Genomic DNA, 22,317 nt, shown 5'->3' with positions numbered 1-22,317 from the left:
ATGAGGTTTGAAAGTAGAACTTTTTATTAGCTACGTAGCAAAATACCTATTTATTTAAATATTTGGCGTCACACGATTACCAGGCTAAGATCGTTTATATTAATATACAATATGTAAAATGTGTGCCATATTGGATATGGGCAGTGTCCGTGGTAGTACGAATAGAACTTAGACTCCTCTCTCTCTCGAAAAAAAAAACGTACGAGATTCAACATACGAGATATAAATATATTATTTTACATGCTAGAGTAGTACGCTAGAGGCACTTGCTTGAATAGTTATACATATTTATATATATATATCTATATAAAAAGGAAGAGAAAACACATATGGCGAAAAGGAGGAAGCGCTCGCGGGAAGTGGAGGAAGATGGCAGAGCGGGTAACGAGAGAGCGGAGAGGGTGACTCTCGGGGGGCGAGAAGTTACTCTGGACAGAGTGCGCGGAAGTGATACGGTAAAAGGTGGACGATGGGAGGGAGGTAGGAGAGATAATGAAGACAAAATGTGGCTGAGGAACACACTTGGCAGAGGGAATCACAGGAGACAAGGATGCGTCGCTCTCTCCGTCAGCGGCGTCGTCGACGTCGCGTCGAGGCGAGCCCTCCGAAGTTCCGTCGTTCGCGAAGTCGTTACCGCTCTTTTCTTCCCTGTGGTACGGGTGGCCCGAAACCCGGCACGATCTCGACAGGCCGAGCCCTCGCGGATGATCCGCGCGCGCGTTCTCATTGTCTCTCAAGAACGAAGACCGTTTTCAACGCGTCGCTGAAACGCCGGAACTCGACGAAATCGCACGGATCTCGGTCGTCGCTCGTTTACACTGGCGACAGTTTCGTTTCTTCGCTTCTGTTCTCGTATCAAGAAAGGAAAGAGAAAAAGGGAAGTGTGACTGTGTGTGCATGTGTGTATGTATGTGTCAGTGTACGTGCGTGTAAATGTGACTGCGTGTAAACGGTGGCGCGCAGTGCTTACGTATCCTTTATACAAACTTGGCAGCGACTTATTCGGGACCTAAGATTGCCCGCCTTTAGGGTCTGCTTCTCAGGACTCCTGAACTGCTGGCCGTCCTCTATGGTCACCATCCAGAAGCTGTACTGATTAGTATAGTAATGGCAGTGTCCTTTGGCGCCGTTGCACTCGATGAACGGTGTGGCGCGGAAGTCCTCCAGGCAGGATCCAGGACTCGACAGGGACTGGCCGCCGCCCTGGGAACCCGCGCCGGTGTGCTGAAACGATCGCGAAGAGATTCGGTCAATAAGCAAAGTAATTCGAACGTGTTAAAAACAAGATAAAGGCGTGTCTGACATTTTCATTTCTTTTAATTGAATAATTTGAATTGAGATTTTATTTAATTGAAAAATCTGCGAGTCAAACAGCTCTGCCGTTTATTAGCTATTCAAATATCATCGTCGGAAATGCTGAGAAACTTTGACTAAAAGAGAACTCGTACAAGATAGATCTCTTTCAGCGGAGACAATCTTTGCCTCTTGACAGCTGGTAGTGATGAAGTTTGCTTTATTTTGAACGTGATTGATGTGATCTCTTTCTGTGCGGCGAAATAAGAGCGAAGCGAATTACGAACTTAGACAACGGTCGAGAAATATAACTGCGATAAAATGAGAAGTGTAAGAATATATCGTTATAAAGTATTGATAGTATAATATCACATTGTATAATAGCGATAACTTTACTGCTCTTACCTCTTTAATGTAGTATTCTGTTATTATACTCACGCAAAAAGTATACGATTTAAAAAATAAAATATATACATCGTAAAAATGAAAATTTGCAGTAAGGATATTTGATGTATGGAGATAGTTAATAATTTTCTCACGGAAAGTTAAGAATTATATCACTCGTTTTCATCAGAAATCGATAGATGCAAAATACGTGCAGCTGCTTTGTTTTTAGTAATTATAGTGGAGCACAGTGAACAAAAACTACTTACCATAACGAAACTGTAGCCGATCCAAAGACCGGTCCATCCTGCCGGACATTCTGGAATGCTTATCGATTGACTGTGCACCGCTATCACATTAGCTGGAACTTCGCACACCACGCACCTGTCACAGAAAAGTGCAAAATTGTTAATTGATAAATAAACTGAACGATCCTCTAGCATTAGCAAATTATAAAACTATCTATTATCGGAAATTTTTATTAAACGCAGAAGAAAAACAAGCTTCACGTACTTCGTAGGAATATGGAATTGAGTTCCAAAACGTCAGATCAAAAACTTTTGTGAATTGTTAACATTTTATCGGATTAATTCATCGGATTTTCTTTTTAAGATATATCGAAAGCAAAATATAAATGTCCAAAAATTAAACCTGAGAAATGAAAGGCTGACATGGTTTTGTTTTATAATTTCAATTTAACCGAATTTAATTAATTACCATAATAAAAAATTTAATATATAATATAAAAGTTCATTAGTTAAGAGAGAGTTAATAATAAATTAATAAATTGAACACCGATGTACAAAAACCTTGTACAAAATGTGCGATGGAACAAGTTTGACTGCTAGATCGTGGAATGTATCGCAGAGCATCCGGTTTTGTGTCTTCTATAATTATTCTCTCCAAAAGAATTCAGAATACTTTCCGTGCTCGCGACAGAAATCTCGACGGACTACACAGTGAACATCTTGGAGAAACGTACCTGGAGATATATTCTTCTATCGCCCTCTCCTCGACAGGCATCATGGGAATTGGACTATTGGTCGACAGCCAGTAAGAGCGATCATTGCGACTAGCATAATGGCAGACGTTGTTGACGTCGCAGAACAGGAAGGGCATCGTCGAGAACTTTCTTACACATGAGCCGCCGTAACCTGTTTCACGAATAATTTATACAACGAGTTAGATCAGTTTTGCATGAAGAACGATAAAAAATAGAACCATGCGTGCAACGCGTCCAGTTATCGTCATTACAATTTCTCTGTCGATTAGAAGTCAACATATCGCATCGCGTCTGCGATGCAGAAGCAGAGAGATATGGACAAAAAAGCGAAAAAACAAGTGTGACTTGTTCTTCGGAGTGCATGCATTGACTTAATTATACATATTAAATAATTCGTAAACATATGACGCGATGCATACAAACTCGCTGAATAATAATCTCGAGTGTCTATTAATACGTTCAAATGTTATACAGTCGTGACAATTTAATCCAGATAATCGGAACAGATTTAAATCTCCGCATCGCGGATCAGACGGTCACAGTAAATTCGCGAATACAATCTGACAAAAATATAATTGAAAAAATAAAAAAATCCTCATGGACAAAGTCCTTTTTCCAATTTTTCACGAATAAACGTAAAAGCGAAAAAAGATGAAGAAAGAAAAGACGGAAGGTGCGACTGCTGAATTCGTACTTTATTGAAGCTCTCGAAATAACCGTTTTCGATTACTTTTAAATCGAATTGAGAATCACGCTGGGTCAGGTATCACAGTTTAAATCGATAAGGGTTATCCCGAGTGAGGTATTTATAATCCGATGAAAAAGAGACACAGAGAAAAGTCTTCTTACCCAAGTCTTGAGAGTGTGCTCGCTCGTCGCCGTCGGTGTAGAGCAAACTGTATCCTTCCCATAGCTTGATGTGGCCTCGTTCACAGACTGGTACGGTCTGACTTTGACTGTGCTTGACCAGGAGAATGCCGGTGAGATAGTCAGGTGTCGCTTCGCAGGGTGCACCGGACTCGCCGACAGGTCCTGGCGCACCGACGGGACCTTGAAGACCCGGTAGACCAGGCGTACCAACCGGTCCAGGTAATCCTGGTAGTCCGGACGGTCCGGGTGGACCGTCGAAACCTTGAGCGCCTTTGATACCGTCCAAGCCGGGGAAGCCAGGTGGGCCCGGAAGTCCTTTCTCTCCTGATGGACCAGGCGGTCCGGTTGCTCCTGCGAACAAATTTAAACTCGTAATTTTAGGCGCGTTAAAATAACATTAGCAGAATTCAGTGTAATATTTTATTTTAGATATTTATACTTGAAAGAGTATGCACAGCGTGCCAAACCCTGTATTTTAGAAAATACTTTGCATTTTTTACATTAATCTTTCAGAAATATATTTGTATGTTTTAGAAAATATTTTTAATGCAAAGTATCACATGTACTTTATAATTTATAATAAAACGTATAATGAATTTTCATGAATGTGAAAGAAATATTTATATTCATATTCGTAAATTGTTATCAGCGTACCAGGATATCCGCGATCTCCTTTAGGTCCCATCGGCGGCTCGATACAGTCTTCACCCTTTTCACCTTTCGGACCCACGAAACCAACACTACCTATCAGTCCAACTTCACCAGGGAATCCTCTGTCACCTTTCTCGCCAGATAATCCAGGTAGACCATTTACACCCTCCCAACCTCTATCACCCTTTTCTCCTACAGGTCCATCCAATCCACTTGGTCCTAAACAAATGAATTAATCAAATTATTTTTATTATATTGAATGATAAACATAATCCTCGACATTAAAATTGTTCTGTAAAAATTATTATTAGATGTCAATATTTACGTTATTTAAATTACTTTTGAAAATTGTTATATATCAATCAATCAAGAATTTTATTCAGCACCTGGTCGTCCGGATTCTCCCTTTTGTCCTGGGAGGCCAAATGCTCCGGGCGGTCCTTGATCACCTTTCTGTCCTCTCTCACCAGATAATCCAGGTACGCCTTCAAGACCAGGAGCTCCATCACGTCCTGGTGGTCCAGTCAAACCTGATGGTCCTTGATCACCTTTCTCGCCTTGCGGTCCAATCGGTCCGGAAGGTCCAATGTTTCCCTTCGTTCCAGGCAAACCGGGCAATCCTTGTTCACCTTTCTCTCCCGGTCGTCCGGGTAAACCGTCTCTACCATGCTTACCCATCAAACCTGGTAGACCTTTTTCGCCCTTTATCGTAATTCCAGGAGCACCAGGGAAACCGACAGGTCCTTGGTCGCCTATACGAAACATAAAGTATTTTATAAAAATCTGCAGTAAAAAATATTAATAACACTACTATAAAGCACACTATTAAAAAAAATACCTTTAGGTCCAGGAGCGCCATGAGGTCCAGAAACTCCAGGAGGTCCAGATAAACCTCTATCACCCTTTTCGCCATCGTAACCACCGATTCCTAACAGACCCTGATCACCTTTCTCTCCTTCTTTTCCAGGAATTCCAGGAATACCTGGCTCACCCTTTTCGCCCTTAATCTGGATTGTTGGTCCCGGTGGACCGCGATCTCCTTTTTCTCCAAGTGCTCCGGAAATACCAGGCAATCCGATAAGTCCTGAAATTCAATATTACATTTGACGTTATTCAGCTGGCATATTAACCTTTTATTATTACAGCGAAGATGTAAATAAAATGCAATAATAAAATGCCATATAATTTAACATTAACGACGAAATAATTTAAATATCTAATTTATGAATTATTTTATAAATCTTTCATGTTTTATAAATCTAGTACATGCAATCCAATAATGAAATAATTTTACTTTCAACAAAATTTAATTTTGTCAAACATGACGAAATGCATTAAATAATATTTGTACAATCTTGTTGATTTTTTCACCTGGTAAACCGCGATCTCCTTTAACGCCGTCCAGTCCAGGACGACCAGGAGCACCCATCTCGCCATCAAGTCCAGGGAAACCAGGCGGTCCTGGTAGTCCAACATCGCCTTCTTCACCAGGAAGTCCATCTATTCCAGGTGGTCCAGGTTCTCCAGGTGCACCCGGTAGACTCTGTTAATGATGGCAAATAAAATAATAATAGCACTTTGTCAATATCTTCGATATTAAGAAATGGTTTTACGTGGCGGAACGTACCAGATCGCCTTTCATTCCAGGGAAACCGCGTACACCGGTATCACCTTTCAGTCCTTGGAATCCTGGCAATCCATCCCGACCTGGAAGTCCAGGTTCGCCCTTCAATCCGGGTAATCCGTCGCGGCCGATGCCTGGCCTGCCAGGTTCACCCTTTGCTCCGTCGATGCCGTCTCGTCCTGGAGGACCTTGAGGACCGCGTATTCCCGGCATTCCTGGCTCGCCCTTTTGTCCTTTTTCCGAAACCTGTCCCGCTTCTCCTTTCCTTCCCTGATTACATAATGTAGTAATATATTTAGAAGTATGATAAATGATTATATAAAAATTAAATGTATGCAATTGTAAGAGTAAGATGACTCACCGGCAGACCCGGAGGACCAATATCACCCTTAGGTCCTTCGTCACCCATCAATCCCGGTAAACCGGGTGTACCAGGTGGTCCGTGGTCTCCTTTCAGCCCAGATATGCCAGGACGACCAGGTTTTCCTTCCATACCAGGTAATCCGGGGAAACCTGGCGAACCCTTCTCACCACGTTCTGCCTTTATACCTTGCGGTCCGTCTATGCCAGGTCTACCTGGGGTACCAGGTAATCCTCGTCTACCGGGGTATCCTTTAGGTCCATCAATACCTGGTTCACCGCGGTCCCCTTTTGAGCCTGGGAATCCGGGAAGACCAGATCTACCTGGCTCTCCTAGTAATCCTGGTTCACCTGTGAATTCAATAATGATTGTTAATATGTCTCATAAAAAATTATATATCTGGTTAATAATACGCAAATTGTAGATTTTGGAGATGCGCAATATAGGTATATCTATTTTTCATAATTTTTAATGCAATACTTAAATGCGATATGAAAATACCGAGCAAAATCACGTAATTAAAATTTTTAAATCATGTAATATTTCAGATTAGTTATTATATACATTTTTTATAGATTTATTATAGATAAAGCAATTTTCCCCTGTCTGTTTAAAGCATAAATTTAACATATAAGTTTGTAAATTGCACTGAACTTACTTTTATTCTGATTTTTAACATTATGATAATTTATTATTGCGTAAGACGAAAACACGAATAATTACCTTTGATTCCGTCTGCTCCTGGAATTCCGGCAACACCTGGAGGACCAGGTGGACCAACTGGACCATTGTCACCTTTTTCTCCGGGTGATCCGGGCAAACCATTTATCCCCGGTGCGCCTAAATCTCCTCTCTCGCCAGGAATGCCCGTTAATCCCGGATAACCGACTGGACCATCTTTTCCTGGTGGTCCTGGAAGACCCTTTTCTCCTTTTTCACCCTGAGGACCTGATAGACCAGGACTACCCTTCATCGATATTCCAGGTTCTCCTTTTTCGCCTTTTGGAGCCGGAGCGCCTGAGAATCCCCTAGGTCCTTCTCGACCAAGTTCCCCTGGGAAACCCATAGGACCCATGTTGCCTTTGTCACCTCGCGGACCAGGTAAACCTCTCGGACCCACAGGACCAGGTGAACCTGATGCACCAGGTGGACCGGGTGGACCCTAGTTTTTAAATTACAACATTATTAAGGAAAATGTCGACATGTTACATAATGCTTTCTATATCTCTTTGTAGAGATGTAATAATTCATTAATTATTTTAGGATTTAAAACATTTTTTAATTATTAATTTACTAAATTTTATTTTCTCAGATGTATGTAATTAATCAAAACAGTTTTATCAATTATTTGTACATACCGAGAAACCTTGCAATCCTTTGTCACCAGATAATCCGTCTTCACCAGGTGGTCCAGGTTCTCCTTTCTCACCAGTCAGACCTCGGTCTCCTTTAAAGCCTTTCATCCAACGAAGTGGCGGACATTGACCTGGTTACATAAATTATAAATTATAAATTACAAATATATTTTTTATTTAAGCATAAAAATATGTACAAAATAGTTTCCAAAAGTGTTGTGTAATATATAAAAGTATTAGAAAGCACAGAGACTCAAAAAGAAATTTGATAGTCTTACCAGGTTCACCCTTAAGACCATATAAACCAGGTTCTCCTTTTTGTCCCGGAAATCCTGGTCGACCCGATTCTCCGGACTCTCCCTTTATACTTAATCCTTTTTCTCCTGGACGTCCAGGCGTGCCTGGTCTTCCTGGAACGCCATCTTGTCCGGGGAAACCGCGATCTCCCTAAAAGCGATTATTATAACTTTATAATTTAACATGCAAATATTTCGATCTGAAAGTTATCAATTATTTGTGAAATTAGTCTTACCGGAGTTCCCTTAAGACCTGGAAAACCTTCGAATCCGGGTCTGCCCTTTTCTCCTGGAGGCCCTTCTGGTCCCGGCGGGCCTTGTCTACCAGGCTCGCCACGTCCACCTTTATCACCTTTCTCCAGTTTCAGCATATTCCATGTTATTGTTGCCGGAGTTCCGGATTCTCCTTGAGGTCCTGGAGCACCGGGTATACCATCTTTTCCCTTATTGAAAAATCGATACACTCATTTTTATTTGACAATTCTTAAAATTAAAATAATACCTGTCTTGCAGTTATTTTTCTGATATTAAAATATTTTACTATATATTGAGAACAAAATCAGCCTCTGTGTTAATAATAAATAATGAATAAAATAGATAAAATGAAATAAGGTAAATAAAATGAAACAAAAAAATACAAGTGTTTCAACAAACTAATTAATAAAATTATTAACATACTGGTGGTCCCGGAGGTCCAATTGCACCCGGCAATCCATCCACGCCAGCTTCTCCGAGGAAACCGCGTTCTCCAGGTGGTCCTCGAGGTCCGGTAAGTCCCGGGATACCATCCGCGCCGCGATCTCCCTTAGGACCTCGTAATCCCGGCAAACAATCTATGCAGCGACCACCAATGTCTCCCTTTTCACCTTGCGGTCCCGAAAGACCCGGTACACCGTCTCTTCCCGCCGCTCCCGGTTCTCCCGGCTCACCCGGCGCACCCGGAGCTCCCGGAATACCATCCAGAGAATCTCCCGGCCGACCACGCACACCTACGTAACCGCGCTCTCCTTTTTGGCCCTTTTCTCCGTCAAAACCTGGTGTACCGTCAATTCCTTTTGGACCCTACGATAAACATGATTAATTTCATTTGTTGAGTAATGTTAATAATATTCGACAAAATAATTCTAACGTCATAATTTGATATTGGCCACTTACCATTATCGAAAATCCTTTGTCTCCTTGCGGTCCGCGCGGCCCTGCTGCTCCTGGGGGTCCATCAAATCCACGTGGTCCAGGACCTCCGGGGAACCCAGTCAAGCCAGGCTCGCCCTTCGCACCTTTCTCCCCCGGTAAACCTTCTGGACCTGGAATTCCGGATAGTCCAGGACCTCCTTGCAAACCAATGGGACCTCTCGGGCCTGGATCTCCCGGAAAGCCATCTGCACCTCGCGGTCCTGTGGATCCTGGGAAACCACGTGGCCCTTTTGGTCCTGATGGTCCCGGTCTTCCTTTACCACCCTACAATAACAAATTTAAAATATCAAAAAACATAATACTTTTAATAATAATATAATTTAAATAATACTTTTAATAGTAATTAAAACATTAAGCGCAATTTTAAATATTTAATTTTACTTAATTTTAAACAATTTTTTTTAAATAGCAATGTTGATAAACAGATATTAATTGAGAAAGAAGACTTACTCCCGGTGGACCAGGCGGTCCTCGCAATCCTGGAACTCCCATGGATCCATCTCGGCCGGGATCTCCCTTTTTACCGGGACGTCCAGGCAGTCCCTCTAATCCGTCGATACCTCGATCACCCTTTCGTCCGGGAGGTCCAGGTGGTCCAGAAAAACCGTCTCTACCCTGAAATCGTAGAAACAGCAAATTATGAATTTCATGCGGCAGAATGAGTTACTTAAATTATTATATTACGCTATATATACTTACGCGAATGCCGGGAGCTCCCGGAAGACCCTTTTCACCTTTCTGGCCTGATCCTCCAGGGATACCATGATCGCCTATGAATCCTGGCTCTCCCTTTTGTCCTTCCGGCCCCATTTCACCCTAAGCGTTACTCGAGTTAGAACGCGTTGTAACTCAAAATCGCCGATGATAATTCCTCACATACTTTATCTCCTCTCATTCCTGGTTCTCCGGGCAGACCCGTCACCTCAGAAACACCCTCGAATGGCATAATCGGCCCGGTCGTACCTGGAGGTCCTAGCTCTCCCTTTTGACCTTTGTCTCCCTTCAATCCTTCGAATCCAAGACCCATGTTTCCTTTTTCTCCCTTCGCACCTGGTATGCCAGGAGCACCCTAGATTTGTTTATAACATTGTTATAAAATTAAGTATTCCTAAACTATTTTTTAAGTAGATTTATTTTAGTACTTACATAAGGACCCCGTTCACCCTTCGGAGCAGCAGGACCTCGCTCTCCTTGAAAACCAGGAGGTCCAGGAGGACCTCTCACACCGTCCATACCAGGCTCACCCTTCTGACCAACGGGGAATGCGCCGGCATATGCAGGCTGACCCTTTTCTCCCTTAGAACCAGGGAAACCTCGAAAACCGCGAGGTCCAGGCTCTCCGGGAAGACCGGAATGTCCGGGAGCGCCCTAAATCGAATTATTGACAAAATTATTAACGCTTAGAATACATACATTGACAATGCGGTAAATTTTATCCTCCTTAAAATGAGCCATTGTAAAATTATGAAACAATAGCATCGAATGCAAAACCGTCAGAGAAACCGCCTTGCAGCATGATTTATGTAACATTTTTCAACTGTGCCATTTGTCGTATTTAATGCGAGACAAATATCCAGAAAAACTATGAATGCAAATGAACCAAATCAAAAGAAAAAATGATTGTTTTATGATTTTCTCATTAGCACACATACTACTTACATCCGTTCCGTTGCAGCCATCGCGTCCGGGCAGACCAGCAGTTCCCGGAGCTCCTTGTACTCCAGGCACACCATTTATACCAGGGAAACCAGGCATACCCATTTTTCCCTTTGATAATATAAAGTTATATAAAAGTTCGCATGTAAGATATATTCATTCAGGATTTCTGTATAAGAAATACGCACTCTGTCACCTTTCGCACCGTGTAGACCTTGCGGACCAGGATCCCCTTTCTCACCTTTAGACCCCAGAAGACCTTCCGCTCCTGGGAATCCTCGTTGTCCCTTGGGACCTTGCGGTCCGATTAATCCAGGTGGTCCCTGAACGAAGATATTACGATGAATTTGATTATTAATGTTTGAAATATTTCAAAAATTATTCAGCAGAAACGTGTGTCATCAACGATTAAAATAAAATAAAACTGCTTTTCCGAAAATGATTTTAAATATAACATTTAATAATAACAATTTTAAATATATTCAATAATTAAATAAAAGGATTAAATGCAACTCTGACTAATCCATTTTTTCAAGGGAAATTTATATATTGGATATTTTACTATCGTTTTAATATCTCCCTCTCCCCTCTCCATTAATCGGTTTTTAGAAACCAACCCGTGATCCTTTCTCGGCGAAACATTTCGGCACGCAACATCCCGATCCAGTGCAGTTGCGGGGTGCCCCTGGCATGGGCACCACATGGTAATTGCTCGGATAAGTTTCATCGTCGCCGCCAGCACCGTAACCGTAGCCATAGTCACTTCCGCGACTGCCACCATAACCTTCTCCACCTCCTCCTCCTCCCCGACTATAAGCATCACCAGTTCTTCGACCGTAAGAGTCCGCAGAACCCCGGCCGTAAGAATCCGCGTGTTGACTTCCACCATAAGGATCGCTGCCGCCATAAGGCTCGAGACTCCCTCGATTGTAAGAACCTCCTCGTTCGCCTTCACCGGCACCTGAGAAAATCGCGCGAATGGTTAGAGTCGGAATAATTTGATAAAGAAAGCGAGACAAATATCACATAAAAATCTATGTTCATGGTGTTTTGCAAATTCTTATTTCTACAGTCTTTCGTGCAAAAAGGCAAATGTATCTTTTAATATAAAGAACCGTTCGTGCAATGTGAGTTAAAGATATTTATTGCAAATTTGTAACAACTACTTTATTTTAACTAAATATCAAGTATATTTTTAAAAGCGTCGAGAGCTGAAAGAAGGTATCGGAAAAGTAAAGATATATCGAGAAGAAGAAGCCCTTCCGACGATCATACGATACTCCGAAATTCGATATACACTTCCAGTAATTTTAAAAGCGTTCCGAAACGGGTTTTCCGAATCAATCTCGAGATTTGACGCGAAACGTGCCGTGATCCGTAGCGATTTTTGAAGTCGAGGCTGATTACCGCTATATATATCGTAATTTTCGTCATTTCCGGATCCTGACGCGCCACCGCTGTCAGGATACTTTCCGTGACCGCTCGACGATGTACGACCATAGGGATACGTTCGACTCGGATAGCGTTGGCCGTGAGAAGAATCGTTCCTGTTTCTGTAGTAATTCCACTGTCGTGTCCTCTCGTCGGGGCTATAATGGCCACCAAAGTAACTGCCGTTCCGCCTTTCCGTTTCCTCGTATTCTAGACATTGAAACAACATTGAAATTAACTAACACAACACTGGAATTTTAATTTGTAACGAGTTCCCAGCAATTATCATTATCATAAGCTGCCAAATTCTATTTCAGAACGGAAGAATCGCAAATGGCGCACGAAGATAATTATTATCCAGCTCGAAAACGAACGCTCTACAGAACAAAGCTGTACTTAATAGAAACTATGTTACAACTCAAGATATTAATTTTTGCGATTTATATAGAGAATGTAAATTTTGTCTACCTAACGCATTTGTACGTAATATACGTAATATTGTACACCAGTCTCTTCCCGCGCGCAAAATTAATTTTCTTTCAGTAAATGTATTTCTTGTGTAAAACCTTTCTGTGCGAATAGTACGCTAATCAAACAGATATTAGCTCTGTCATAAAATCACCATTATCCCTACCATAAAATTGATGACTGAATCGTACTTTCTACATTGTCAGTCGGTACTCGAGTACGCCGAAGGAGAATTGACGGAACAAGAGCTTAATATAAAAATTACTGTACTTCGTCCTATATTCCTCACATAAAATGATAGCAGCGAAAAGCATGAGGCGGCATGTTGTCCAAGTACCTTCGTTGTCCGTGATGAAACCTTTGTCTACAGATTTCCATTCCGGCTGACTGCCGTAGTCGTCATCGTTTGGCCTTCCAATATCACCTCGATCATCTCCTTCCAGCGGCAAGACCGATGGCGGATTCACCCCTGACGTATGATTATATTGCTAAAACAAATATTCGGAGATGAAAAGCCCCTGCAAATGGAATTGCGAAAAGCGTACGTGGCACCCGATGCGATCAATAAAACGTGATATCGGCCGCGGACTAAGGGAGGGTACAGGTACGCGTGTGAAATGGCAAAGAGGGCCTGCAAATTGTCCTTCATCTTGCGCAATAAAGTTGGAGCACGGTGTTAAACGTGCAAATTAACGTTATGTGACAGAAAACCATAGGTTCAGCCTAGAGAAGTACGCTATTTCTTTCAAAACATCCGGCTGCAACCCGACAGTTTCATCTTTCGTTTAAAGCTACTCGAGACACTTTTTGATCGATGGTAGACGATGCATAATGCAACGCAGAATATTTTAGCGAAATGCGAATTTTATTGAAGATTGATTCCAAAGTTAATTTAAGAATCTCATTACGCGAGGCTCGAGCATAAAACGCAAGTATTTAAATTGAGACATTTACACTTTTTATACAGCAGCTAGTATACGTTTTCGGTGTGTAGGTGTATTTTAATGTTGCTCGTAGAATTAATTAACGAAAGGAGATGCGTCTTTTCCTTAATTTCTGGGGGGATTTAATGGGAAGGCTGCTCCTACGAGCGCGTGCGAATGACGGTTTGTTCATATAACATCAAGTCAGCCCCCGCGCGCTCCCATTAAAGGGTATTCTTCCGAGATTTATAGATATGCGTTTCATGGCACACGAGAGCGGCCGTAAATTTAACGTGCTCCCCTTTCGTATGGCCAAGATCCACGCTGTATCGGCCGAGTGCATCGTTCTTACGGCCTCATGGCGAACGGTACGATGGTACGCAAAAAGAGTCGCTTACCGACCGTTTGCGCGGCTCGGAAACGAAGATAAAACAGCCATGGCGTTAGTGGTCACTTCTAATGTCTTCATCGGTTCTTTCCCCGTTTCTTCGGCCAGCCGGCCGATTCGACCGCGATTAATCACGTTGGCAGATTGAAACGTCTTCAAATATCCAGTTCCGCAACGGAAAATGTCACCGATATCACTGAGAATTAATATTTCATAACTTTGTGTTACGTTTACTTCTTCATTCCTAATTCTTTCGATGCTTTAGGTAGCGAAGCGCAACGAAGATTTAAATTAAAGCAATTAAATATCATGAGACTATTTCCGCTTTCGAAGCACTCCGAGATTGTGTGTTAAACACGTCAAGACTTCGTATTCAATGCAAAGGCAAGATGCATGAAGATCGAACGATGGGCACCGCGTGTTCCTTCGTAAACAGCATCACTTTACCGCGTGCAGCGCCGAGTGCGTCATCGTTTTCGCAGAAAGTCATTGTCTTGCCCCCGTTTTCACGTTTTTCTCGCTTTTTCTATCCCCGAGGATGGCACGCGCTGACAGGAAGCGCGGAGAGATAGTCGGTTATCGTTCCGAGATGACGTACAGCCGCTCCGGGAGCTACGCGTCTGTGCCGCACATGCACCACGTACGACGATAGAACGACCACGATAGTGTCCTTTTAAAACTTCATTCATCGACGGGCACCGTGAGACACGGAGCGATGACTGGTTCGTCTCGTGGAAGGAGAGAATTTCTAGAGAAAGAGAGGAAGGGAGAGAAAAAGCCTGAATCATATGATGGAACGTTCTGACTGAATAGGAGCAAAACTTTCGCGCGTGGCACGGCAGTCATCGCAACTGACAACCCGTTATTCGATCGTTTATTTTGGACTCGTGATTTATTCTGGATCAGATATCACGTGCAAGGCGATAATTAAAAGAGGTTTTAAAAAACTATCAGTGATTTTACAGATGCAAGAAAAGAAGAAGAAGAAGGAAAATTTGAAATTAGATGTATCATTTGAACATAATTTCCTTCTCCAAGAATGATAGTTGTTTATATACTGGAGTTCTACGTTCGAAAAAGACAGAAAGCCAATTCGGAACTTTTCACTATCTTCTTTTTTGAGATCGCCGGTTAAGGGAGCAATATATCCAGCGATTGGAAGAAGTCTATTTCGCGCAGGAAATTCCGTTTGAGATCCTCTCGTTGCGAAGCTGCGTAAACTGGAACCGTTCTTCACGAATTATCTCGCATCGCAGACTTGTCCATTCAACGAGCATTAATCCTACATTTAATTCCGATTCAGATGGATTTTATTCGTCACGAAATCCGATGATACAATGGCATACCTGGCAAGTCGCGCAAATAGCTTGTGCCAAAGTGTTATAAAATCGTTGATGCATTCCCTCTTTCTCTCTTTCTCTCTTTCTCTTTATATATACAGGGTGGGGCAATAACTATTACCACCTTAAATATCTTCTAATTTATAAGGTCCAGAGGAAAATTTATGTAATCAACATTATACGGTACGAAGGGGGCTAACATATGGCGATAATAATTTTTGTCCTGGTGGAGGCGCTTCGAAGATATCAAGGTCAACTTCATTTTTTTTAATAGGTTCGGTATGTTTTTTTTCCATAATTTTATAGAGGAGCTTAAAACAAGTACGGAACTCATGACACAAAATTATTGAACAAGACTAAATGTAAATGAAAACGATAAAAAATACATTTTGATATTAAATGAAATTTACGTTTAAAAGATGTACGAAATGACGCTTTATCAGTAATATGTTTTGTCGGAATGTTTTGATTTTGACATTCCTCATAAATGAGGATCAACTTGTTCTTCAAACGGATGCATCGATGAAAATAAATAGTGACGTAAACTTATTTCAATGAAAACAAAGACCCTTTGAAGGCCATCTTAATAAGTTCACAGGATAAGATAAACATAAAAAGTAGTATCGATAGACAAGTCAATCGTGCAAGATGTATTCATTTGAAGAACAAGTCGGCATGATGGAGAATGATCTCATTTATGGAGAATGTCAAAAAAAATTCAGTGAGAGCGCAAAATTTATACGCTGAACGATATCCTAATCGCACTCAGCCTTCGCGTCGAACATTTAAAATCCTATTTATTTTCATCGATGTATCCGTTTGAAGAACAAGTTGATCCTCATTTATGAGGAATGTCAAAATCAAAACATTCCGACAAAACATACTAATAAAGCGTCATTTCGTACATCTTTTAAACGTAAATTTCATTTAATATAAAAATGCATTTTTTATCGTTTTCATTTACATTTAATCTTGTTCAATAATTTTGTGTCATGAGTTCCGTACTTGTTTTAAGCTCCTCTATAAAATTATGGAAAAAAACATACCGAACCTATTAAAACAAATTAAGGTGACCTTGATATCTTCGAAGCGCCTCCACCAGGACCAAAATTATTATCGCCATATGTTAGCCCCCTTCGTACCGTATAATTTTGATTACATAAATTTTCCTCTAGACCTTATAAATTAGAAGATATTTAAGGTGGTAATAGTTATTGCCCCACCCTGTATATATATATATATATATATATTCAACTTCGACTTATTGCGCATTCATACATCATGCTCGTACAGATCGCACGCGAAAGGGGAAACAGGAATCAAAGCCGCGCCCGGAAGTTACTCATGTCGGCCCGATCCTGGCCAGCGAGAGGAAAGCGAGGGTGGGTTTCGTCTCAATGATAAACCCATCATCCAACAATGGATTGGCCGAGGCAGATAGATCGGGGCGCGTCATGCTGCACGAATCTGCAAACCGTGAAATTATCCTGCCCGACGTTACGCGAGCGATTCATACAGTTATGCAGATGAAAGCTGCCAGTGCGAACTAACGCGGATCTAAAAAGCTGCTTAGCACTTTCGATCTCGGACGCATGTCACTTCTCTGCGTAACTGTGTGTCCATTTAAAATCCAGGATAAGTAATTGTTGAATGTATAATTAAAGAAACATTGTAGCAAATACAAGGGCAGAATGCGATTGTCATAAAGATTTGTATAGATTATTTATTCTTATTTTATTTTTATTATTTTTCTTTTTATTATTTTTTTTTATGTAAATTGTATATAATAGTCAAAATTTTGAACGTTGTTATTATACTTATATAGCGTAGATAAATTCATTATATTTATCAGAGAATAAATCTGTGTGTCGTAGTCGAGAATACGCAGCAGTGCATCGTCGCGCCGACCAAAAGTGCGGCCCAGAGAATCAAACATCACGCACGTTAACATCGCGGCACCGTGACCGGAACGGGTTAACGTTCTGCGGACCGAACCAGGTCCCTTCGATACTGATCGGTCGATTTGCAGCCATTACACTAGGTCGTCGGTCGAGCGACGAGGGGAGGAGAGCGAGACGAGACGCGGCTGATTGAAATCCGCTGGTGCGAGGAACGCTATCCGCGCTCTCGCGCCCCAGCAGTTTTGTCGGGACGAAACGCTAACCCAATTCTCTTATTTCAGATACGAGATATCTTTTCGTGACGGTTCAAGAATTGTCCCTTTTATCGCCTATCTCGGCCCGCCTTCGTGAATCCGCGATTACGCAACGCAACCGGAGAACATTGTGACCGAGCGCGATGCGCGACCCCGCTCATCCCGCGCGTCCCTCTTTCATCTCTGGGCCCTCCTCTCCTCTCACCGGCGACCTTCTTCTTCGTCTCGATCTCTTTCTCGCTCTTTTCCTCTTTCCTCGCCCCGACCAGCCCCTCGTCCCTTTTTCATCTTTCGCCGTCCCAGTCCGGTGTGCTTAACGACCGCGGCCGACGCTAACGTTAATTCTGCGTGGGACGGAGTATACGCTAATTCGTTACTCGAGATTTTTTCTGACCCCCGTGTACGCCGACACCGCGCGTATTCATGAGCGTAACACGCGCCACCCTGTCGACGGCGTCGTATGGCGGGATTCCGATGCGTCCGCCGATTTTAATCTGCCTGACTCGCTGAAGTTCGCCGAGAATTCATCGCGGACGTTTGAGGGACGCGAGCAGAATTTGAAATTCAATTAATTAACAACGGCAACTGGTCGCAGGCTGCCGAGCTTGTGAATCTTTTAATGGTGATCGTGATCCTTACGTAACACACTTCGTAAATGACAAGTCGCGAACATCAAGTGCAGAATTATTGAACACTTCTGTTTTTTTAAATCAGTCTCTACTAAGTTCCTAGAAGAAATCTTTAAAAAGATCTTTTCTCAGTAATAACAATCTGTCATATTTTCGTGGAATTCGACAAAACATTAGAATATTAACAGACCCGAGTTACATGAGAAAATGTGTTCTCCAAAAATACGCATCGCTCTTAAATTCCGGATCTCAGATATCGCTGTTCCGAAATAATCGTTAATTCTACAAGACCGCTGACCAATCAGACGCGCACTTCGCGGCATAAAATAAAAAAAAACTTTATGGAACATCCGACTCATATTCGGGATAATTACGAAAGAATTTCTGGAGTACACGCAATTAATTCGGTTTGGATTAACGCTTGCCTTCGCCAGCGGAATTCGCGAGTAAAAGCGAAAATGCTCGTCGAAGGAGAAAAGAGCGAATACGACAGAACAGGTGGACGGGTGCGTTGTTTCACCCCGGTGCGCCCCCGCAGGATTCCAACGAGTCTGCGAGTCGGGGAAATCAAGTCCCCCCGAGCTCAATTGCCGACTATTTCCAGTAGTGACTAAGCTGGCTCTTGCGTGCATGCACACGCGCATACGTGCGCGTACGCGTGGCGTAATAAAATTACTGCGAGCGCAGTTACGGCGCCGTAGGCGGACTGGTCAGCATGAGAGAGTGAGACGACTGCCCTATTTCGGATCCGACACCTTCCCGTTCCGGCCGGCCGAGTTCTCGCCTCGAAGAGGTGCTAAGAACCTCCCCAGGGGGTCCGTGACGTTGATGGGGAGACTCATGAATTCCCAAATTACACCATGAGTACCAATTATTTTCGCAACTTTCCGTGTCGATCGTCCAGTATCACGAAGACTTCGCGGAGTGTCCGAAAGATCAGAGCAACGTTCGGAAGATCGAGATGTCCGGATGTCGGACACGGATGTGGTGGACACTTTTATCGCTGAAACGAGCGGCGTTTATTTTTCGCATTATTCACGCGGTTTTAATGCGGACGCGTGTATTGGTGTGCCGTCCATTAGTCCGTGGTTTACTGCAAGTCCACATAAACATTGTGTGGACAGCGCGTGGAGGAACCTCGCTGACGTCATGTTATAAGCAGCACCCGGGGGTGCTTCCTACTGTGCCATTTGGCTGCGGTCGCGCGGCCTGGAACTGGGCCGAGAAGGGTCCAGAAGGGCGGCGCGAATTGTCTGTGACGGAGGAAGCACCTGGCAAGTCGCTACCGCAAATCGGATGCCACTGATGCGTCGGCGAAGAAATACCAGCGAGCGGCCTTGCGAGGCGCGTTAAAACGTGATGAAGAGAGCGTGGGCGACGCAGACGGCAATTAGAAAAATCTCTTATAGGCGTGTATGCTGTGTTTTACTCCCGCAATTTCGCACAGAGTCGATCATCGAATCACGTAACCGAGCAATGGACACGAGCGTTTGATGGATGTCAATCGTTTCGTCGTGAAGCTTATCGGGCGAGCAATTAACGCGGAATTGGGTGTGTTGGCGAAATCCTGGTCACCACTTTTATTACGTCCACCGCGATCACCGCTATATTTGTCGCTCGCCTGGTAATTTTCCATAAAACGTCTCTTATCGGCGCGGCGCACTGTGCAACGCGCTTAAAATACAGACTCCGCCACTTACACGAAACCCCTCTCCCTAGGCCACATCCACTTGTACCCTCTGTGACGTTTCACGTTATGGGTGAAATGCGACGTGTGACATTTCATTTTCATACCCAAGACGCGGGACATTTCGAAAAGTCACCGCGAATTCGAGCGCTTTGTAAAAATTCAATAAAAATGAGCATGAACTGAGCGATACTTTAATAATGATGAATTTGCGCGGCAAAATCAGAGTATCAAACTTCGATTCAACTCAAATCGCTGCTCCAACTCTCTTCGTCAGCACACGAATCGCGTGGGAAAATAAATACTCTTTATTACATTGTGCAGAAATAAATAATTTTTCTCTCTGTGTCGCGAGATGTGCGTGTGTACGCACGTGCGTTAAATCTCCTTTTACAAGTGTATTAAAAAGAAAGAAAGAAAACCGCACGTGCCCCCGGCGAGAGCACGATCGACCCAGGATCCGGCCCACGACTGAAACGCGATCCCTCTCGATATTTCCAAGCTGGCTTTTTTTCGCTTGACTCGTGCAAACTCGAATTACGAAGCAAGGCAGAGCAACGCGATGCAACGGCGGGCAATGCACGTGCTTGCACGAGCGAGCGCGTGCACCAAGCGGGCGCAAAGGTACGTACGCGTGCAACGTCTCGATGAATGGATCGACGAAATGAGCCGCGAGCGGCGGAACCGGTCACGCGAGAGCGATGTACCGCAAGATCGTGAGAGGACACGCGAATCCACGACGGCACCCCCCGTGTTTCTGCTCGTAACCACCCGATTTAATTACCTGCGCCACGGTGATGCTGCCTAGATCGCCTCGAGAAACGTCAACCCCGAATAACGAGTGATCGGTCACGATCGACGTCGATAATCGTTCACGCCCCACGTGAACGTCGTCGATGTTCAAGCGAAATTATATTTGGAATACGCAATTTATGGTGGACTTAAAAAATCACCAGTCGTCTGGCAAAGGGTTGAGTAAGCGGAGTTTGTGTCTCGAAGCAACCACTCGCGAGGAAACGCAGTTACGTATCATGAGTCTGTACATACCCCACTGACGATCCCGGCCAGGCAAACTGCGGATGCGATGAATCTGAAAGCAGAATAGGATGTCGGGATGTCATTTCGAAAATTCGATTGGGTATACGTAAGGGTTGGATCACAAGTTGCGCGGAATAGAGAGAGATGCGTGATGTCAGCGAGGGACGGAACCATCGCGCGGAAATCAGCGTCGTAAATATTCACTAAAAATACCACAATAAATACCTAAATATTCCACGGCAGTATCGCGTGAGGCATATTTCAGTTTTTCGGAAATGAAGTATCACAGTTCCGGAAGTTGCGTTCGCAATATCGCTCGAGGGAAAAAAATATACTGCGCCCAAGTAAGGACGTCAGACTCGTGCGGGTCACTGTTGAGAGTTCAAAGTGCGGAACGGACGATTTCGCAAGGGATTACTTTTACGAAGATCCACGAGCGCCACGTCGAGCTCTCGAGGAGCAAAGTAAATATTCGTCACCGAGGTAAAGGAACTCGACCGTCGAAAAACCGTACGCGGGAAGGCGAGGGACCGCGCGGAAGGCGCGACGGATGGTACCACGGCTGCGTCGAAGCTGCGTCGCGAGGACAATCTCCTGTGCGCACGCGGGTCGTCCTTGGCTCGTCCTCTCACCTATCCGTCGCGGAAGCCCGCAAGCGCGCCACGCAGGGGGTGAAACCCTCCCCCCCGAGGAGATCGGTCGCGGTGGAGGCCGTCGGGCGACGAGCCAAGAAGAAAAACGAACGGCAAAGCGAACACTCTCGGAAGACACAGCGGACGAAGAAGAGGATGCAGCAGAGGATGCAGAAGAGGAAGAAGAAGACGTAAGGACAGGGCGAGAGTAGGAAGGCAAGGCGAACAATCCGCGATCGGTATTGGAGAGAAAATGAGATTAGTATGGTAAACTCACCGCAATCCCAACCGGGTCATGTCGACCTCCCTATTCCTCGATGGGTCTAGGGAGCCGAGAAGCACAGGCTAAAGCACGAGCACCGCACAGACAGGCAGTCACAAAATATCGCGCGGAACCGGGCACCGAGTAGACCGATGGTGTGTGTGGCAGATCGTCCCATCCAGGGAGGGCTCTGAATGGACTCCGGGTGGAGGGAAGGAAGGAAGGTGGAGGCGGCCGCCGCGCCGAGCCACGCCAGCTAGAATTCCTCCGCCGAAAGGACCGGGCGAGACGAGAGAGCGCCTTCTCTCGGGCCTTCCGCGACAGGCGACGTCGCGCGCGCTCACTCGCTTCTTCGCCCGCTCGTTTTCCCCGACGTCGACGGGGGATTGCCCCTCTCCCTCTCCGTGTGTCTCTCTCTCTCTCTTCTTCTCCACACACTGCTCCTGCGAGAAGAGGGCGACCGAGGGGTCTCCTGCCTGGCCTCCGATTGAACTCCGGATCCGAGAGACGGGAAGAAGAAGAAGAAGAAGAGGAAGAAGAAGACGACGACGACCACGAAGAAAAGGTGGAGGTGTTCCTCGAGCGAGGGAGGAAGGAACACACGAACGGGGAATGCCGTCTCTCCGGGGTTGGTAGGGGAACGAAGAAGAATCAGCCGAACAGAAGAGAGGAAGAAG

General features: G+C 44.1%; 1 protein-coding gene across 1 annotated transcript; it reads right to left on the bottom strand.

The window, feature by feature from the left end:
- Positions 1–31: 31 nt before the first annotated feature.
- LOC105285303 (collagen alpha-1(IV) chain) lies at positions 32–21,824 on the bottom strand. Its single transcript, XM_011349437.3, has 27 exons — positions 21,656–21,824; positions 20,756–20,798; positions 12,924–13,074; positions 12,095–12,328; positions 11,305–11,648; positions 10,876–11,010; positions 10,691–10,798; positions 10,178–10,399; positions 9,912–10,100; positions 9,731–9,847; positions 9,482–9,646; positions 8,993–9,295; positions 8,516–8,899; positions 8,074–8,280; positions 7,820–7,988; positions 7,545–7,672; positions 6,910–7,348; positions 6,187–6,536; positions 5,829–6,095; positions 5,573–5,744; positions 5,040–5,285; positions 4,588–4,953; positions 4,205–4,420; positions 3,530–3,901; positions 2,660–2,831; positions 1,947–2,061; positions 32–1,224 (listed from the first exon to the last, which is right to left on the bottom strand). Exons 1-27 carry the CDS (start codon positions 21,673–21,675, stop codon positions 967–969), a joined length of 5,892 nt encoding a protein of 1,963 aa, XP_011347739.2. The 5' UTR covers positions 21,676–21,824; the 3' UTR covers positions 32–966.
- Positions 21,825–22,317: the final 493 nt, after the last annotated feature.

This window comes from Ooceraea biroi, chromosome 11 (assembly GCF_003672135.1).
Source record: "Ooceraea biroi isolate clonal line C1 chromosome 11, Obir_v5.4, whole genome shotgun sequence".
Taxonomy (NCBI): domain Eukaryota; kingdom Metazoa; phylum Arthropoda; class Insecta; order Hymenoptera; family Formicidae; genus Ooceraea; species Ooceraea biroi.
The sequence above is the reverse complement of the archived record's forward strand: the minus strand, read 5'-3'. Positions and strand labels throughout refer to the sequence as shown.

Excerpts from the sequence above, each read along its gene's own strand:
- LOC105285303 (XM_011349437.3), bottom strand. The coding sequence starts at position 21,675 with ATGACCCGGTTGGGATTGCG. Across the intron at positions 10,101-10,177 it reads AGGGTGAACGGGGTCCTTAT|GGTGCTCCTGGCATACCAGG; the intron begins GTAAGTACTAAA and ends AAACAAATCTAG. Across the intron at positions 6,537-6,909 it reads AGGAGCAGACGGAATCAAAG|GTGAACCAGGATTACTAGGA; the intron begins GTAATTATTCGT and ends TTGAATTCACAG.